Source organism: Primulina eburnea, chromosome 16 (genome assembly GCF_022965805.1).
Source record: "Primulina eburnea isolate SZY01 chromosome 16, ASM2296580v1, whole genome shotgun sequence".
Lineage (NCBI taxonomy): Eukaryota > Viridiplantae > Streptophyta > Magnoliopsida > Lamiales > Gesneriaceae > Primulina > Primulina eburnea.
In genome coordinates this window covers 4,380,954-4,400,819 of record NC_133116.1, presented here as the reverse complement: position 1 = coordinate 4,400,819, position 19,866 = coordinate 4,380,954, and the positions used below count along the sequence as shown (strand labels likewise).

Here is a 19,866-nt window from a genome sequence, read left to right as displayed (position 1 = left end):
TGACTATGTATTCCCTAAGTTTGGCTTTTGCCGTTGTAACTTTTATTTTCTTTGAATACTCGTAGATGGGGCAATAATCATGGAAAAATGTATTTTCGTATGAAAAAAAGAAAAGATGTATTTGGCTTTCGTGGATATAAATACCTGGTGCAACTATGTTCAAGAATTTTATAATTTTTAAAGTTTTCCGTCATATAATGTTATAGGGGTATTGTTCATCCATCTATGCCAACTAGTGAATAGTTACAATAACATTCGTCATTCACACTTGCTCACATATCTGTATCACATAAAATAATACATTGAAGCAGCATCCTTGATATGGTCTAGCCGCCCATTACCAAAAATTTCAATTGATTTTTTTAAAAAGAAATAAATATATATATATATATATATATATATATATATATATATATAATATATATATATATATATATATATATATATATATATATATATATCCATCCAAATACGTGCCAAATCGAAATTTTCTATCTAGTTGTCCATAAAAAAATAATTATAATAATAATTTGTTTAATTAGTGATATATTTAGTATTATTTCATCTACATAACAGACATTGAGATTGTTGTAATCCAATCGAATATAATATCATACAAATACATTATTAATCCCAAATTGTAATCGCATGATATGCTTGTAAATTTTTGGTGCCACGCATACTAGATATCAAGTATTAACTACGGACACACACGAGTTTGCTGCAGTTGTGCTGTGCTGCAATAACAGGGATAGAATATGTTTCACAAAAATCCAATCGTCAGGGATCCTTTGTTAGAAGGCAAATATGAAGCAGTTTAACCTTTATCATATACAGATGGAAACTACCAGAAAAGCAAATACAGAGGCAGACAAATAGCTCGTACAAAGAAAGAGAACTTGTCATACGTTGGGCGAAACAGAAAACACGAGCAAACAGGGACAACAAAGTCTGAGAAAGAACCAAGAACCTGATCCGAAGGCAGATCACCTGTGCTAATTTTGACGAGAATGAACAAAGAACAAGCCTTTTCAATCATGGTTTTGCAGAAAGAATGAATAAATTTAGCTCGAGATAAATAGGAGCAGATTGCATCCCCGTTCTGTGCTAGTTTTGCTTCTGAACTTTTGATGTGCAATGCAACAGATGATGATGGGAGTCACTTCTTTCAAGGTTCAATCAGAACTTGAGTCGTAGAAATCGCTGGGGCAGGGTGTCAATATCTCAGATTCAAGTATTTGGACAACTTTGTGCATGGTGGGGCGATCATCAGGAGTTGAAGAAACACATTGGATGGCAATTGACAGTATGGCCTCGAGGCTTTCTATTTGCACTCCTTCGCAGTGTGGATCAACAATTTCTTGCTGTCTGTTTTCTGAAACTAGATAGTTTAACTGCAGAAAATGAAAACGCCAAACTTAATTTGATACACACGGGGATAAAACATTCAATAAATACTATCAGATTGACATAAAGTTTGGTTATTGAGAAACAAGTTGAGTTTGAATGACGGCACAAAAGGCTGCCACAACTGATAACTTCCAACCTCCGCCACTTTGTTGGTGGAAACAAGTTAAGAAATGAACGTCAATAAGCGGGAAAAGTGAGAGCAAAAAAATTGTTTTCCAACATAACTTTTTCCTCCAGAAAAATAACTCTTGGATACGGACTACAGCTTGGATTATTAAAATTGGAGTATCGTGCCTTATCCTATCTTCTAATTATACAAGATATCAGTGTCCTCGTATGAACTGGTTCCATAATAATTTCTGTGCATGCATTTATCTCTATCACTACATACAAGACCACCAAAAAGTAAACCACCTTTGGTAAAAAAACTCTAATAAAAAATTTTAATTACAAATAAAGTTTAAATCAATTTATATTTCAAAAGTGCAAACTCTTAAACTTTCATATTAATTTCAATATCATATTATACACTCGATGACGATAGACTTTTATCTAAGATGAGAAAATAAACTTATTTTTTGAAAAAAATAATCTAATTTAAAAAAAGTATCATATTATACAATCATTATTTCTACCATTGTCATGTAACTGATATAAAATTATTTTTTTTCCAAATTCTATAAAATATTTTTAGAAAACCATGACAGATCATGCATATGCATTGTGTATGCCACAGCACAAAGATGGCAGTTTGACAGTTATAGTTGTATGAAAGAGCGATACCCATCCAACAATGTTGAGACCCTTCTCAATGAAGGAGGCATCAGTTGGCCGTTTTCCACTCAGAATTTCAAGCACCAGAACACCAAAACTATAAACATCAGTCTTTTCGGTAGCTCTGCCACTCTGCATATACTCTGCAAAATGGGACATGGGAATACTCGGCATAAAAGAGTTTAACCTCGAGCGAAAAAATTTAGAGGACAAAAACAACCAAAGAAAGAAAAATAAGGAAAAGTAGGTTCGAAAAGACTCGAGTACACTGCATGATAAAAATTGATAGTGATATAGACTTTCTAATTAGTGTTTAGACAGTCCACATTATCGTGAAGGAGATATCCAAAATAATATTTTGAGCTATATCAGACAATCGTACGCCACAAGGGCAGTTGCGTAACTTCAACTAAACTGAACAGAAGAAACTGGAAAATTAAAAACTCAAAATGCAAGAACAGAATTCACCAAGGTTATTCATACTGTTCAAGAAAACTAAAATAACCCAACTTACGGAAGAGAAACACGACATTGCATTACACCAATCTTCAGGTAAAACATTTGAAAACTTGTAGTATCTACGCACAGAGAAGCCAAAAGAAATGGAAAAGATAAATAACTCATAGTTTATGTGCCTACCCGGAGCCAGATATCCAAATGTGCCAGCAACAATGGTTGTAATGTGGGATTCATCATCCTCCAGTAGTTTTGCCAGTCCAAAGTCAGAGACTCGAGCTCCAAAATTCCCATCTAGTAAAATGTTGCTCGACTTGATATCACGGTGGATAATTCGAGGAGAACAGTCATGATGCAGATAGGCAAGGCCTTTTGAAGCTCCCACGATGATATTCAAACGAGCAACCCAATCTAGTTGCTCAGCCCTCTCTGTGTCAAATATATGCGACGTTACTGACTTGCATAAAAATAAAATATCTACCCTTGAATACATTAAATGAGCAAACAAAAAAGTGTCCAAATCCAAAATATTCAAATGCATTTTTTATTCAACATCATTGAAAACACGAGAAAGCAGCAACATTAGCAATTCTACGCCAGAACATTACTTTCGATTTCTACACCCGATAAGTATTTAGTAATGAAGAAATACATTTAGTGTGCTTAAATGTTATTTTAACAAGCACAAAATAAGACCACTTCAAAATTCAGGCAAAAGGAGTCCTAAGCTCCCAACATACCATGAAGAGCTTCATCTAGGCTGCCTCCAGTCAGGAAATCATATATTAGCAATTTGGATGTTGGAGAATTGCAATATCCTCGAAGGTTCACAAGATATCTATGTTTGATGCTTCCAAGAATTTCAAGTTCCCGTTCAAAAAAGCGATCAAATCCCTCGTTTACCTTCACAATTCTTTTCAAAGCAAATACATTGCCATCATCCATTACAAGCTTGTACACAGTTCCAAAACCCCCCGCCCCAATTATATGCTCTTCATTCAAGTTCTCTAGCTTTTTGATGATATCCTTTGAAGTGTAAGGCAGATCTCCATGAAACATCACAATTGATGCTCCTGAAACCATGACACAGAAAAATATGATACAGTTTTTTAAAAACAAAGACTAATAGTTGTGCAGATAAAAAAAAATGTATTTTTAGTTTTAGTGCATAGGTTTCAGATCATCACCTCCGCTAACATCCATAGCAAGACCTTTCCCTTGGTTTTTACCAAGTCTCTTATACAGAAAACAACCCCAGAAGCACATAAGTGCTACCAGAAGCAAGGCACCAACAGTAGCCAGTGCACTTATAAGAAGCCGCCCTGAATATTTCTTCTTGGCTTGGCTTTGGGCTGAAAACACCACAAAGAAAAAGGACAAATGCTACTTTGAAATATATAAAACAGAAAATCCAGTGTGGTAGTAACGTATATTTTAATATCAATAAAAAAAGAAAAAGCAACAAAATCAAATGCTTCTCTCCATGATCCCGTTGTGCATTATGCAAATGATATTCCCAATTCTTATTAAGTACTGAATAAAAAAAGTAAAAATTATCTAAAACAGATTATGATTGTAGAACAGCCACAAGTACATTCTCCCACCCAGTATATCAACAAACTAATGAGGAAAATGAAAGCAAAACAATCTCAAAGAAAATATTGTACCTGAAGTTGTAGGCTGAGTCAATACGGTAGAACCATCACTGTTCTTACATATTTGAATTTGCCTGCCACACAATTCAAGGTTCCCGACAAATCTGCCAAGAAAAGCATCAAATGAGCATTGCAGAAGGCCAGTTGAAAGCAAAATTACAAAAGAAAAAAAAAGTATGATGCCCTAATTAGAGCCACAATTAAAAACAAAGTATTTTATAAATGAAAATGGATGTCAGTGATTAGTTTCATAGGACGCCAAAACCATTATTGCGCAGCCCAACAATCTATTCTCAGTTAAGCCATGAATGATATGGTGAGAGCCTAAACTAAAATGGCTAGCCTTCTGGACACAAAAGATCTCTCAAAGTTATGACTCATTCATGGCTGATGTGAAACCATAATGTTACCTATACCTTGAGATCCACAATGACCCACTTTAGACCGCTTTCATTAATCTATATTATTATTATTATTATTAAGGCCAAGCCCTTGATATTAACCGTTAGGTCTTTTGATATGGGCATTTTTCAAAATGCCCACTATCCATATCCCATAAAACAAAGGTCATATTACCCTATCCCAAAAAAAAAAAAAAATAAACTCATATATTTGATGGACTTGCTAAATTAGTTACATAAAATTTCACACATTATCCATCCAAATTACAAATATGTCTAGTATACCTTATCTATTTTTTTTTAATGTCACACATTATTCAAACAAATTACAAATATGTCTAGTATACCTTATCTATTATTTTTTTAAAAAAATGTCAACACTTTTTCTCTGTCAAATCATTTTATGACTCTTTTTTCCCCATTTCAAATTTTCCTATTGTTCGCGTTCTACCATAACATCTGGAGAGTGCAAGTCCCACAAAAGATTAGAATTTTCTCGTGGATCGTGGCCTTGGGGAAACTGCCTACGTGTGATTCAGTGCAAAGAAGGTGGAAGGATTGTGTGCTAAGCCCGCAGTGGTGTTGTTCGTGCCGGAAAAATGAAGAGAATCAAGATCATATTCTACTACATTGCTCATTCTCGAGGGGTATTTGGATCAATGTCTTAAAAGAGTTGGGATTTCAATGGCCTGTTCCGCGACAAGCCAAAGATCTGTTCATCTCCAACTCTTACTGTCCTTTCGGGAAAAAGTTCAGCGAATTCTGGTTCTTGATAGTACGTTGCATTTACTGGTACATTTGGTTGGAAAGGAATAAAAGAATATTTGAGGATGCTTCGGAGACCGTCGATCAAGTATGGGAAAAGATCAAATTCAGGGTGGCATCTTGGACTATCAACTTGCATCAGTACAATCATCTGTGCATCGCAGACCTAGTTAGGGATTGGAAATTTGTAGGGTTGTGAGAATCTTGTTTTATTTCATTAGAGCTGAACTTTAAATTTTCATTTTAACCTTGCTGCGGATTACTCATCCGCGCGAAGGGTGTAACGTTCAATTATTATAATAAAGTTAGCTTACTATCAAAAAAATAAAAAAAAAACTATTCGAGCACAAAACGCGTGCATAGGGGCGCTGGTAAAATAATCCCAGAGATAAACTCTGTATACAAAACCTAGCCCGATGCTAGTATTTCCCCAAGCCTAAGCTAGTACACAATTAGTAGGTCGGAATAATACAGATATATTCAGACTAGTAAAAAATAACCGAAAATAAAATATGTGTATAGCTTCCAAAAGAGGTACAGATCACATAATAACAATATTAAGCACTTACGAATCATTGCGAAAGTTGGCAAGTACACCATCAGAGGGAATAGGTCCCACCAGAAAGTTTGTCGATACATTGCTTCAATTATCACATGAGATCAAATTTTAAATCTAGACCAAGGAAAACCATATAAAATTCATGCAAGTAGGATATCTTCAGATTACTCACAATGTTGAAAGCTTGCCTAAGTTCCCGAGCGAAGAAGGAATACTTCCACTCAGAGAATTGCTAGAAAGATCCCTGTAAAAACAGAGAAATGATTTAATAACCTGATAGTGAATTACTACTATCTGCAAACAACATCGATTGAAAATCCAGTACAACATGCATAAATATTCAACATGATTTAATAGACAAATATACAAGATAAACGCAGTGTGGCTTCTGCTTAGTTGAAAAAAATTAAGCATACATGCATAAACTGGAAAATATTTGAACTAGCTCTAGACAAAGTATACCGTATACGTAGCGCGGGTTGGGCTTAGTTGATAAAAATACCGTATACGTAGCGCGGGTTGGGCTTAGTTGATAAAAATGAAGCATGGACACATAAATTAGAGTTTATATTTGAACAGCTCTAGACCAAGCAACCCATCTAGAATATTTCAAGTTAAAGAGTGGAGCATTTCTGCGTTCATGGTTCAGAACCCAGTAAGGACACTGAGAAATAGCATGTAATTTTCATGGATTCTATCATATATGTAGTAATCAAACCCTTTACTCTCAGGATGATATGATGCAGTAATCGTGATCCATGATCTTCACAGAGTTCTGTCCTACCAAGTGTTTTTAAGACCATGAAATCTTATATAATAAGATGTTAAAACTACAGATACAAGAATCACATCATGAACATTCAGCAATTTCAAGATAGTCACTTACAAACTTTGAAGCTGAGAAAGGTTTCCCAACTCAGAGGGAATCGATCCACTTAAGTAGTTTCCCTGCAAAAATCTGTAAAGAATACAATCAAGATCATCACACTTTATTCAAACAAAAGAAATGCAGCAAAATTGCTGCGAATTTTCATCATTCCTGATCACTTGGGTCCCACTTGATGTAATGCATAAAAGAAAAAGTAAATAAATATAGCTGAGGATTTCATGTGATGTTATTACACATTTCAGGGAGCAGTCATACATATTACTACTTTTCGTTTTGTACCCGCTCTGTCTGGGTCTCTTTTGGATGCAAAAGACGACAGATCACTGCAGGAAGGATCTAAGTGACAAGGAGGATTAGAGTCAAGTTTGGAGTCAAGAGTCGAAATTTTGGAGGCCTTGCGAGTTAAATTATATTACGAGAATTGTTATTACCAACACAATTTATACTATGATATTGGCTCATCTCCGAGTCTAGATGTTTGTTGTATAAGGCATGTATTTATGTTCCGATTATTCTCTCATTTTTTATTATGATGCCAATGATTGTATGCTCATACATTGATGGTTTACATTTATTTTCAAGGGAATCCGAATATATGTATATTGATTCGTGTTGGGTTGGGAGATACAACTTATGGGAAGATTATCTAAAAAATGTTTATGAATATCATGCCATTAACGTATTATATGTTGGTGAGCAACTGGGCATCACACTCAGGGACTTGTATGAAAGAAATAGGATAGAACAATCGGTAGTTTCTGGACATTTCAGTTTTCATCAAATAAAGCAACTTTCATTGTTGTAACTCTTTCTGCAAATTGCTCAGCCGAAATAACTTTTACAAAAATCAAGCAGTGATCATCAATCGACGACTAAAATTTCAAATGAACACATTTTAAATTTTACCATCCAATGTAAATAATTGAAACTAACATAACAGTATATAGATAAGAGAGTAAACCATATGACATAAATTAATGTTCACTTACACTGATTGCAACTGAGTACAGTTTCCAAGTTCCGGAGGAATTGACCCATACAAATTGTTGTCATGAAGAGCTCTGCTCACATGCATAAACTTAATAGCAGGAGTAATAAGATGATGAGAAGGAAGAATTAAAAGGAACTTACAGAAATTGCAGGTTCTCTAACTTTCCAATATCTGATGCTATGGGTCCACTCAATTTGTGGTTAGAGAGGCTCCTGTGCCATTAAAATACCAAGAACATACAGCAGTACCATTATGCATAAATGTTACCTTCTGTTAAATTTGGAAGTGAATTTTGCACAACATAAACACATCAATGATTGCTTAATACTTGTGGTTTTAATAAATAATAACAAAATACCTTGAATGCTAACTAAGGTAGAGAAATAGAACCCACTTTGTCACGTGTACAAATGGAAGAAGAGATGAGAATAATTCATAGGCACGATAGAAAAATTCAGTATTCTATAACCAATAAAAGTAGCTAGAGCTATTACACTTAAGCTAAATATACTGATTGCAAGGAAAATTGGCCTTGCCAAGTTTGTGACAGCTTGAAATGTAAGTTTTGATGACATAGTACAAGCTAATCAAATAAGGCTATGTTTGGTTCGGAGGACGAGATTATTGAATGATTGGTACGTAAATGATAAAAAAAATTATAAATTATAATATACTCTAATGATTATATAAAATTCTAGTTTCCTATTAAAAAAATGATAAAAAAATTATTAATGTAGAAATGTAATATGTGTCGATAAAATAGTATCGTGTTTGGTGCGATTTTTTATTATGGGATGAATTAAGAATCCTTTGACTTTTGGACAAAATTATCCTTGTGCTAAATTAAAATTACTTCTTTTTTATTGGAAAGAATAGAATAGGAAACAAGGATGTAATTAAAAAAGTGATAGTTAGTACAAGGGGTGAGATATGTTTATTTTCCTTCAGTTAATATGACTTAGTCCTTTGCAAAATGGATTGAGTAGCATTATTAAAAATCCAACCAAAGACTGGATAAACAGGTTAAACCAACTACAGTCCAAACTCCAAACCAATCCATTGTACCAAACGGGCCCTAAGGGTTCAAATCAACTGAATTATAATGCTTAAAATGTTACGAATCAGAATCTTTTAGTGCAGACCCTAAAGAATCAAGTAATACGTAGTAAATTCAGAGATACATAGCAGGTCACCAGTTGAGTAGAGCTTTTTATTGATATAAGTGAGATGTTTAGTTCAGATATGAATTCCCTACAATGTGCATAGATATATCAGTATAACAAAGGCATGGAAAACAAAAACCCAGGAAGATAAAATGACAAATGAAATACAAGAAAACTGTTGACAATCAACATGGATAAACAAAAAGATCGAAGATAATTTAATAAATATTTGCTTCATAATTAGTGATCCAGATTCATTGTAGTAATATCAGTAGAATGATGCGAAAAAACTTTCCTCAATCGGAACACATTAATACCAAAAGCCATACTTGCTCCCTAGTCCCTCCAAAAATTTGTTCAGCTAAGCAACATTTCGAGGAGTTGGAAAACAAAAGATTCTTATAGTCCTCTGATTAGATTTCCAGACACTTGAACAAAGTGGTGAACGCGCAGACAGATTCACAAGCCACTCATTTTAACATTGAATAGTTAATAGTATACCGACAATATTTAAATATTCGAACAAGTATCTGTACTAAACGAAATATCATTAATTTAGACACATTGAATAAAAAGGGAAGAGAAAAAAATGACAGTATAGTGCAAGATGAAAGAGCAGTCAACTGACCAACACAGGAAGAATGGCAAAAACAATGCTGAACCATTTTAGGCATCCTGTGTGTACTGTAAGATACCCAAAAAAATACTTAAACATTCTAAAGAGGTATGGAACTTACAAGGTTGTAACTCTTTTCGACTTGAGATCACATGTTACTCCCTTCCACCCGCATGGGTCATCATCCTCAGGTCTCCATTGCAGCAGAACATTGTCTGAACTAATTATGGCTGTCCTAAAGTTGACAAGCGCCTGACCTAAAAATTAAATAGCTTTTATAGGTTGCCATATTCCCTTTTGTTTTTCTATTTCAGAAAAAGACACGCCATTTGTGAGGCTATAGCATATGCAGACGTTGTAAGTTGTACTTGTGATGTTTCATGAAAATTTCAACAAGAAACAATTAATTAAATATCTGAATGCAAAAATCTAACCAGGGTATGAAATACGAATGCATGCTTTATCTACTTTGTAACAGTAGGTATGATTGATACTGTAGGACCGAGTGCTTACCGCTTTACCAATAGCTATAACTAGTGGTAATGGTGCAACTCAAATCTTTTAAATCGCACAACAACTCAAGCACCACGGTTCGATCGCTCTACCAAGCAGGGACAATTATTGCACCCAACAATCTCCCTCCCAATAATTGCACTCCTTGCAATCAATGGGAATCGAACCCGTGACCTTGGCTCTGATACCAATTGTAGGACCGAGTGCTTAACGCTTTACCAATAGCTATAACTAGTGGTAATGGTGCAACTCAAATCTTTTAAACCGCACAACAACTCAAGCACCACGGTTCGATCGCTCTACCAAGCAGGGACAATTATTGCACCCAACAGATACTATTGTTCAACCACAATTAGATATCACACAAAGTACATAAACACCACAGAGACCTATAAATCTTTATTGTAAAAATAATTGAAGGGAGCAGGTATTTGAAAATATTTATAAAACATCCAATTTGAACTTAAATACATATATTATTTGATTTCAATTAAACTAAACGGTAACAACAAAGCATATATCCTCAGCAGGACTACAACACAGAAGAAAAAGGTATGCTACAAGAGAATAATCGGCATACCATCAGGACTGAGTGCTCCAACTTCTATGGCCAGACTGAAAAGCAACAGGATGCATATATGGTGCAACAGGAACTTGCCCATTGAGGGTGGTTGGGCATAATAAAGTTTGTCAAATCATCAGATGAATGAAGGTGTATAGCAATCCCTCTGGACATGCAATAATGCAACAGAGCACCCACTTTAAGAAAGTCTGGAAATACCCCCTGTAAAACAAAATCGCTAGTATTTACATAATTAAAACAAATGAATTCAGCTTATGAAAATTTTATCATTTCTACAGGTACGGGATTGAAAATCTTTAATATCATAGCAAATGGACGCACCGTGACAAAGAAGAGATGACACAAAATGCGAAGATTGTTTTTTACAGTCCAAACTGATGGGAGATTTCAAATCATTGTGGCCCATCACCCCATACCAGTAAATATTAGATTTGCGATGTTTTCCTCCTCTGCTTGTTTTTTAAATTGAAAACAAACATCCCTTAAGAAATAAAGAATAGTCGGCTCATTTAGCATCATTAGTACCCACATCTGCTCAACATAATACATTCATAAAAAATATCAAGTCCATTCCATCACGTCAAATGCGGGAAATGCTGACAATCTCAGCACAAGCACTCTGTGATCCCGTCAGATTCCCACACAGTGTTCACATTAACCAAAATTCTACCAAAACAAATAAATCAAAAGCTACTGTCAGCCTATACCCTTCAAATCACGAGTTACAATCAGCTCAAAGAGCAATTTCACAACGCAACTTTAATTTCCATAATTTGAGTGCGCGAAATGTACTAGCACACTTGATAACGCATGCTTACGGTTCTAAATTCCCAATAAAATTCTTCATTAACTAATTTTGAAAAAAAAAGGAAAATACCTAGGGGTAGACTGGAGAAGCAGCAGATTTAGGCGTCTCGCAGTTCAAGGTTTTTCCCAAATTTTTAGAGGCGAGAAAAGCCAACGCCACACTGCACTGCGCAACATCACATCAGCACTCGAAATGCCGGACAAGAAACTCTTCAACAACAAAAAAAAAAGGAAAAAAGAAAAATGCTACGAAAATACCTTGCCGAGGTAGCAGATTCGATCCAAACAGACGAACCTCACCTCATTTAGAGTGTCGGAGTGAGAGAAAATCGAGAATCGAGCTGGAAAGGTGATTGCAACTAAAAAAATCAACAAGGGTTTCTGCGTTCTCTCTCTAGAATGATTGTAAATGTGCAGTGGGGGAACTGCAGTGTTGGATTAGTGAGAGAAAATTGGATGCTGGACTTAAGAGAGATGTGATACTGATTGAGAACCAATCACACAAGAGTTGATGGCAGTGTGACCGCGACGAATCGCACGTGTAGCCGACGCCCCATTGCTGCTCACCAATCATCCCCTATTGTCATATGATTAAATTATTCGAGAAATTGACTTTCATTCCTCAGACGTCATTTTTTTTTTCAGTCTCTGGATACTTTTTTAGTATCACATTTCCACATGAAGTGTACCACATTTTGTATGACATAGTACCACAATTTTGTGGGTAGAGAGTGAATCCAAAAAAATGTTTTGATTAGAGATTTTTCACCAATTTTCCCATTATTATTATTAAAAAAATTATTTTCTTCAGCTTACTAAAATTATGCATCAATTTTGTAAATGAATTTTCGTTCCGATTCAATTCGATTAATGAAAATATTGTTTACCACTGTAAAAATGCTTCTTGTTCGAAGAACACAAAAAATGACTGAGTTCACTTCTGACTCAGTCTCAATTACGAACCACACATATCCATTTACATATATACCTTCGTATATTTGTTGTATAAGGTAAAGGTGAGCATCGTTTGGTGCTATGAACAAAACTCCATGTATTTGTTTTATTTATCGTCTTTTAATTAAAAATAATTGTTTCATTCATATCCTACGATTTTTTTTCATGACGTAGATCTTTATTATCTTATTTAATAAATCAAACGATGCCTACGAGTAATATTCATGGGATAAACGATTTATAATTTATGAAATTAATGAAATAAACACCCATCACAAACTCAATATATGAATTTAGATTGTTAATTTAACCTTAATTTTTCAATTGTTTGCTTACAAAACTTCACATTATACAATAAAGATGTGGTTGGTATATTGAAATAGAATAATGTAGAAATTGAATCAAATTTAGAATTAAATAAAAATGATAATGGAAGAATAAGTATTCAATTCCAATTATTTATACTGAAAGAAATGAAAGAAAAGAAGATAATGAAAATATTTTTTTTTAGCAAATAATGAAAATATTTTTAATAATCAAATATTTTGTAAACTACGAATTTAAAATAATAGGTAAAGTGTTATTATTGTTATTATTATTTTTAAATAATAGGAAAAAATTATCGATGTTCTATTAATTATTATACGTTATACACTTTACTAATCTAAATATATGATAATTTAAACTTATATCATAATAATATATAAGTTTAGATCAGTTAAAGTCAGTGTTCTAAAAAGCGGTAGGCGGTAGGCGGGCGGTTACCTACCGCCTAGTCGCTTAACGGCGGGCGGTTACCTACCGCCTAGCGCTTAAGCGACTAGGCGGGGCCTAGGCGGTTGTCTAGACGGTTTTTTAAAGCTTAAATTCATTAAGTGGTTCATGAGTATTATGTTTGTATATTAAATATATATTATTATAAATTTTAAAATTGTAGTAATAAATATATATTAATAAATTTTTATATATTAATCATCCACATCAGTTTACTACTTTACTACAATCGTTGTACAATGAAAATTAAACCACCTAGGCGGATTTCTAATCCACATCATAATTATTATTTTTTTAAGTGTAAACAGCCTATGCGGATTTTTAATTGTAAAATCACCTAGGTGACTTTCGCCTCAGGCGACCGATTAATATGGTAGCGCCTAGAAGTTTCGACTAGCCTAAAATCGGGGCGGTTTTGGACCGCCCAGCATTTAGGCGGGGATTTTTAAAACACTGGTTAAAGTACACTAAATATATGATTTTTTTATATAAAAATATATAAGAATATATTCAAAACGAGGAAATGAGCATTTCATATCATTCTCTATATACATATCGGATGATATTGGCATGAGAACATAACAATAAGAATAATATAAATGAAGATTAGCTAGATGATGTCCTCAAAAAGAGATGTTCGAATTGGTAGAAAACGAGAGATCTTGGTCAATAGTCTAAAGTTCGATTCTTTTTATCTACACCTTATTATGTGGTCTATTACACAGAGTTTGCATATTATTATGTTAGCATGATTGTTTACCCATTACACACCAAAAGATAGCGACTGCGATTTCCTATGTCATTAATAAAGAATAGTTAGATATATAATTTTAGTCAAACAAATTTATATTCATAATGCTGGGATGCAATAATTGTTCACATTTGTCAGAGTAATCGAAGCGTGGTATTTTGGTTGATGTACGGTTTAAAATATTTGAGTTGTATCATTACCATCGATTATAGCTTCTGTTAAAGCGGCAAGTTCTCGGTCCTACAATTGATATCAGAACCAAGTTCACGGATTCGATTTTCATTTATTGGAAGATGTGCAATTATTATGAGGAAGAAGATTGTTGGGTTGCAATAATTGTCCATGCTTATTAGAACAATCAAAATATGACACTTGAACTGATGTACGGTTTAAAAAATTTGAGTTGAACATTTATCATCAGTTATAACATTTGATAAAACGACAAACGGTATGTCCTGTACATAAAAAAATAAATAAAAAAAAGGTCTTACGCACACAAACACTTAAATATCGAGTAGGCCATCTAAAATAAGATTATTACAATGTGGGCATATATATATATATATATATATATACAAAAATTAATCAGAAAAAAATAATAATAGTAATTAGCATCTCAAGTTTTTTGAAGGGAAGAAAAAATATTATTATTTTTATTAAAAAAAAAACACACCGACTTTACCAAGATGCTTTAACTATAAATTATTATAGATTTTATGAAAAGGAAAAAAAAAACATAATATATATAAAACTGGATGGGAGATTTAAACAATACTATTAAATAGCTCATTACAGTTAATTCTACTTGCGTGTATAAATACCACATACAGTCTAAACAATTTAACACAACAGTTTCACATTACAATCCTAAATATTTCTATTTTTAATGGATTTCATAATTGCATTAACCATTATTCTAGCTGTTCTTCCAATGAAATCAAATGGAGCAAATAATAGTTTTGATCAATATTATACATATTTATGGGGTACTGATCATTTCTGGGTTGATCCTCGAGGAACTGAGGTTCAACTTAAGATGGACAAACAATCAGGTTAATTGATATGATTTTTTCACTATTATTTCTTCATTTCGATCAATCTTTCAAAAAAAAATCTTCGAGTTTGTCTCGTATTACATTTACTAATACATCCGTACACGCTTTACATGTTTATACAATATTTTTTCCTAATAATTGTTCCTGCAAATTAAATAGACCAATCAAAACATGTGACACTTGGGCGGTTGTGCTATTTAAAATATTTGAGTTGCACTATCATCACCAATTATTGTTTTTTTTTTGTAAAAACGTCAAACATTCGATCCCAACAATTGATATCAGAATAAAGTCATGGATTTATTTATCATGACTTGCAAGAAATGCAATTATTGTGATGTTGATTGTTTGTGTGCAATAATTATCCTTTATGAGAGATTGTGTGACGCTTGAGTTATAGTACGATTTAAAAAGTTTAAAATACACGGTTATCATCAGCTATAGATTTCGGTAAACAACAAAATGCTCGAGCTCCTATAATGAAATTAAAAATATGTGAAAACTTAATATGTGACAATTTGAAAAGATAGATTTTGTTTAAGATTAGTATATTTTGAATTTTTTTATAAAAAAATGTGTTTTTTCATTCTATGTATAGGTGCTGGATTTAGGTCGAAATCAGATTTCGGATCCGGGTTGTTCCATATAAAGCTGAAGACACCAGATAAGAAAACAAAGGGGATTGTTACATCCTTCTATGTAAACTGCTGAATTGTGCTATCGTTTTTTTAATAATCAAACATGACATATATATGTGTGTTAACTAGTGTAATTGGCAGTTGACTTCGGACCCAGATGATGGTAAACCTGCAGGGAACCATTTCGAGCTCGATTTCGAGTTCTGGGGTGTGGATAACATGTTACAAACTAATGTTTTCGATAACGATGGTGGGAACAGGGAGCAACGCTTCCATCTTTGGTTTGATCCATCCAAAGATTTTCATACTTATCAAATTATTTGGAACTCGCACCAGATAGTGTAAGTGTCTCAATTTTATGTTGTACAAATGAAGCTTAAGTTCTTATTAAAAGAAGACAAATGCCGTTGAGTAATGAGATCTTAGTACTCATAATTGTTGGATTTGATTTCATTTTAGATTCATGGTGGATAACATTCCCCTAAGAGTATTCAAGAACAATACTGCGAAAGGATTGGCATTTCCAAACAAGTCAATGCATGTAGAAGCGAGCATATGGAATGCACCATTCGCCGGATCACCGGTTACATGGAGCCAAGCCCCTTTCATAGCCCATTATCGAGATTTCAGTTTGGATGCATGCTCGGCCCCGGCTGGATCCGAGGATATTTCGCATTGTTCTTCGCAGCAGTATTTTTGGAACAAGCCTGAATATTGGGAGCTAAGTGCAGAACAGAGACAACAAATGAATAGACACAGAAAATCGTATATGTTTTATGACTATTGTGCCAGTAAGACTACTAGGAAGCCTGAATGCTCACTTAATGAGTAGTTTGTTGAAATAAAAAATTTAAGTATTACAGAATGTTTCACAATTTAATTTGTTACAAGGTCCTGTGAGAGACAAATTTAAAGAAATAAACGAAATGTCGATTTTAGTTTTGTATGTGTGATGATATGATATTTTTAGTCATATAATCGTGACTATGTGACATGATCGATTTTAGTCTTTCTAATCTAAATCATGTAATTAAATGACCAGAATCATGTTAATTTTTTTACAAATACATGGTTAAAAAAATCTCTTGTACCGTGCAAATGTGTTTAACAACGTAAATAAAAGAATTGAACCATGATATTAATCATTTTATTTATATAATGTTGACGAGAAAAACTAAAATTGTTATCAAAATATAATTAGAGTACTATAATTGATCCAACAAAAAACACAAAATTAAAAATATTACACATTAACTCATTCATGACTAAAATCGATATTTTGCAATAAAAAATATTAATTAACTCTTAGCAAAAACTTGTGTGAGACGGTCTCACGGATAATATTTGTGAGACGGATCTCTTATTTGGGTCATCCATGAAAAAATATTATTTTTTATGCTAAGAGTATTACTTTTTATTGTAAATATGGGTAGGGTTGACCCGTCTCACAAATTAAGATCCGTGAGACGGTCTCACATGATACCACTCTTAACCCTTTTAAATTTCAACACCGTAATACTTTGATGGTGTGTTTGGTTTGAATGATATGATAACTAAAAGATTAGTAATTAGAGTGATTAAAAATGAGAGATAATGATAAATAATATAGTGAGATAAAACATATGATATTTGGTATGATTTTAAAATTGTGGATTAATTGTGTGTATTAATTGAAATGACCAAAATATCCTCACTATATGTGTATAATTACCTAACCCATATTTAATTATAGTTTCATCATTAATTATAATTATAATTAATCAATAAATTTAATATTAATAATTTCTTATTAATTTAAATAATTATCATTATTTATTTATTTTATTATTGATATTAATTTGTATATTCTCATTTAGTATTATTATTTTACATCTTATTTATTATTATTATTATTTTGAATAATATAATTTGAAAAATAATTTAAAATTAAATATTGAGTAGTAGTAAATCCGTTAATTGGGTTTAAGATGATTTTTTAAATTGTACAATTATTTTTTATTGTATAAACTTTTATATTTTAATATTTATTTTGAATTTTCAATTTAACTACAGTTTCCAGTTTCTGTATTTGTTTTCGTATTGTATAATAAAACAAATGCTGAAAAGTCTTGGTTTAATATTATATTAATTTATAACAAATAAAATAGTAAAAATTCATGTTATCATGGAAACCGTAAAAGTAATCACTTGGTGAAGAAGGTTTTAATTATCTCCATTTTTGTGTGTACATTGCGGATCATATGCAGGGCTTGAAGATAATAAAAAAAGCTAAAAATTGTACCAAACAAATGATTATGGATGATTATTTATTAATTAACTTCTTATCATTCAAACCAAACACATCCTGAAAGTTGAGGGACTTCAATTGATGTCCTGAACTTTCTAGTTATTGCATGCAAAGGGACAAGTTGGACCCAACTTGAAATTTTCAAGAAATTCGATCAACTTAAATCAGGTAATTAACAAGCATGGATATCAATAAAATAAAAAATGTGTAAGGCTCGAGAAATTAATCCGGTTAATCTGAAAAGATTTGGAAATGATTATTATAATCTATGGTTGATAATTAAGATGATTATAGACGGAACGGATCAGACCGGAAAAGCCGAAAGAAGAAATCTCATTAAGTGGGAAGATTATGCTTGGCGCATATGCACGAAGAAAATGGCGCATATGCGCGGAAGGTCCAGAAGGATTGGCGCATATGCGCGGGTTAGGCAGAATGATTGGCGCATATGCGCGAGTTGGCAAAATGCTGGTGTGAGCTAATGTCGCGCATATGCGCGAAACGTGCAGAATATACACGATGCCACTTGCCTTGCATGCACGAGATGGATGTATATATATATATAAGCAAGCGAATAACCTTCAGAATTCAGAAGAAATCGAGACTTGGGGGAAGAATTTCAGCTCGTGACCTTAGAAATTAATTTGCGAGAAATCCATCCGTCTGATTTTGAATCCGACTTCAGTACCGTGTTCCTATCAACGCAGGCTACAACTGGACGTAAGTTTTGTTACGTTTAGACAAGATTTGAATTTATGATATTGTCAGAATTGAATATGAATCATATATGACGTTTCTGCTACCGTAGACATTATAAAATTGAAGTCAGATTAAAGAACAAATTGTTTCTGTAATTGTTATGATTTTTGAAAGATATTGACTGAGATTCTATATCAGAATTGTGTTAGTATTCAGAGTATGAATTGTATTGACACAGATTATGAGTTCCAGTATTATATATGTGATGTTCAGATTGACGGGGTTATTCAGATTGTATTATTAGGCCGTCGAAACATGAGTTGAGTTATATTGATCAGATTCAGTATTGATTTAGATTAATTAGATTCAGATATGATTCAGATTGTATTGTGATATCGATGACATGAGTTGAATTGTATCTAGTTCAGATATTGATCAGATTAGGTACTGAGTTGAGTATTGATCAGAACAGATTGTGTATTGAGTTATTCACTGACACATCGTATTCGATATGGTCATTTCAGATTTGATATGGACAGAGTTGAATACCAGACATCGTCTTCGTCAGACAGGGACGACAAAGGTATAATTCATGTGATATACGGGAAGACATAACTCAAATAAGATCCTATTTGAGTTTCCCAATAAAATCACATACTAGACTATTATTTATGTTTTGATATGATTATGCTTTGTTTACTGATTGTATTCATGCATTTAAGATAGGACAGTGTGGAGATTAGCCAGACTGCTAGACGTTCGGTGATATCACAGCTTAGGAGAAGATTACCTCTCCTATTGTAGATGTGGATACAGATCAGACCGAAGTCTAGGAATAAGACGTACAGTCACCCCGAGTGGTAGGGTAGGTGACAGATCGCGACGTCTTATTCACCCCGGGATCCCTAGAGTTATAGATCAAGTCGAGTCTAGACATGATTTGATTAGGACTTCATGCTTATATGGATGTGGCTCCGAGATCATGGGACCCATCGTTATTGCTTCCAGTTGTGCTAGCATGTTTTTATGATTTAGATCGTTTATAAGCATGTTTATCTGATTTGAGTTACATGCTTATTTGATTTAATTTCATAGATTATGAAATATATTGTGTTTATACAATACA

General features: G+C 33.2%; 2 protein-coding genes across 5 annotated transcripts; one reads left to right on the top strand and one right to left on the bottom strand.

Moving 5' to 3' along the window:
• Positions 1-740: 740 nt before the first annotated feature.
• Positions 741-12,061, bottom strand: LOC140817450 (LRR receptor-like serine/threonine-protein kinase FEI 1). 4 transcript variants are annotated; one of them, XM_073177137.1, is made up of 15 exons: positions 11,841-12,061; positions 11,653-11,743; positions 10,773-10,992; positions 9,801-9,936; positions 8,041-8,112; positions 7,899-7,970; positions 6,907-6,978; positions 6,193-6,264; positions 6,031-6,102; positions 4,308-4,399; positions 3,828-3,992; positions 3,381-3,713; positions 2,824-3,069; positions 2,194-2,327; positions 741-1,394 (listed from the first exon to the last, which is right to left on the bottom strand). In XM_073177137.1, exons 3-15 carry the CDS (start codon positions 10,852-10,854, stop codon positions 1,176-1,178), a joined length of 1,767 nt encoding a protein of 588 aa, XP_073033238.1. In that variant the 5' UTR covers positions 10,855-10,992; positions 11,653-11,743; positions 11,841-12,061; the 3' UTR covers positions 741-1,175. The 4 variants fall into 4 exon arrangements, with proteins under 4 accessions (XP_073033238.1, XP_073033236.1, XP_073033239.1 ...); XM_073177135.1 differs by having other exon boundaries at positions 10,773-10,976; XM_073177138.1 differs by having other exon boundaries at positions 11,653-11,748; positions 11,841-12,044.
• A 2,868-nt stretch (positions 12,062-14,929) lies between these two features.
• On the top strand, positions 14,930-16,586 carry LOC140817573 (xyloglucan endotransglucosylase/hydrolase protein 3-like). The gene is made up of 4 exons (XM_073177327.1): positions 14,930-15,113; positions 15,715-15,815; positions 15,896-16,095; positions 16,214-16,586. The coding sequence occupies exons 1-4, from the start codon at positions 14,948-14,950 to the stop codon at positions 16,584-16,586; spliced, it is 840 nt and encodes a 279-aa protein (XP_073033428.1). The 5' UTR covers positions 14,930-14,947.
• The last annotated feature ends 3,280 nt before the right edge of the window (positions 16,587-19,866 follow it).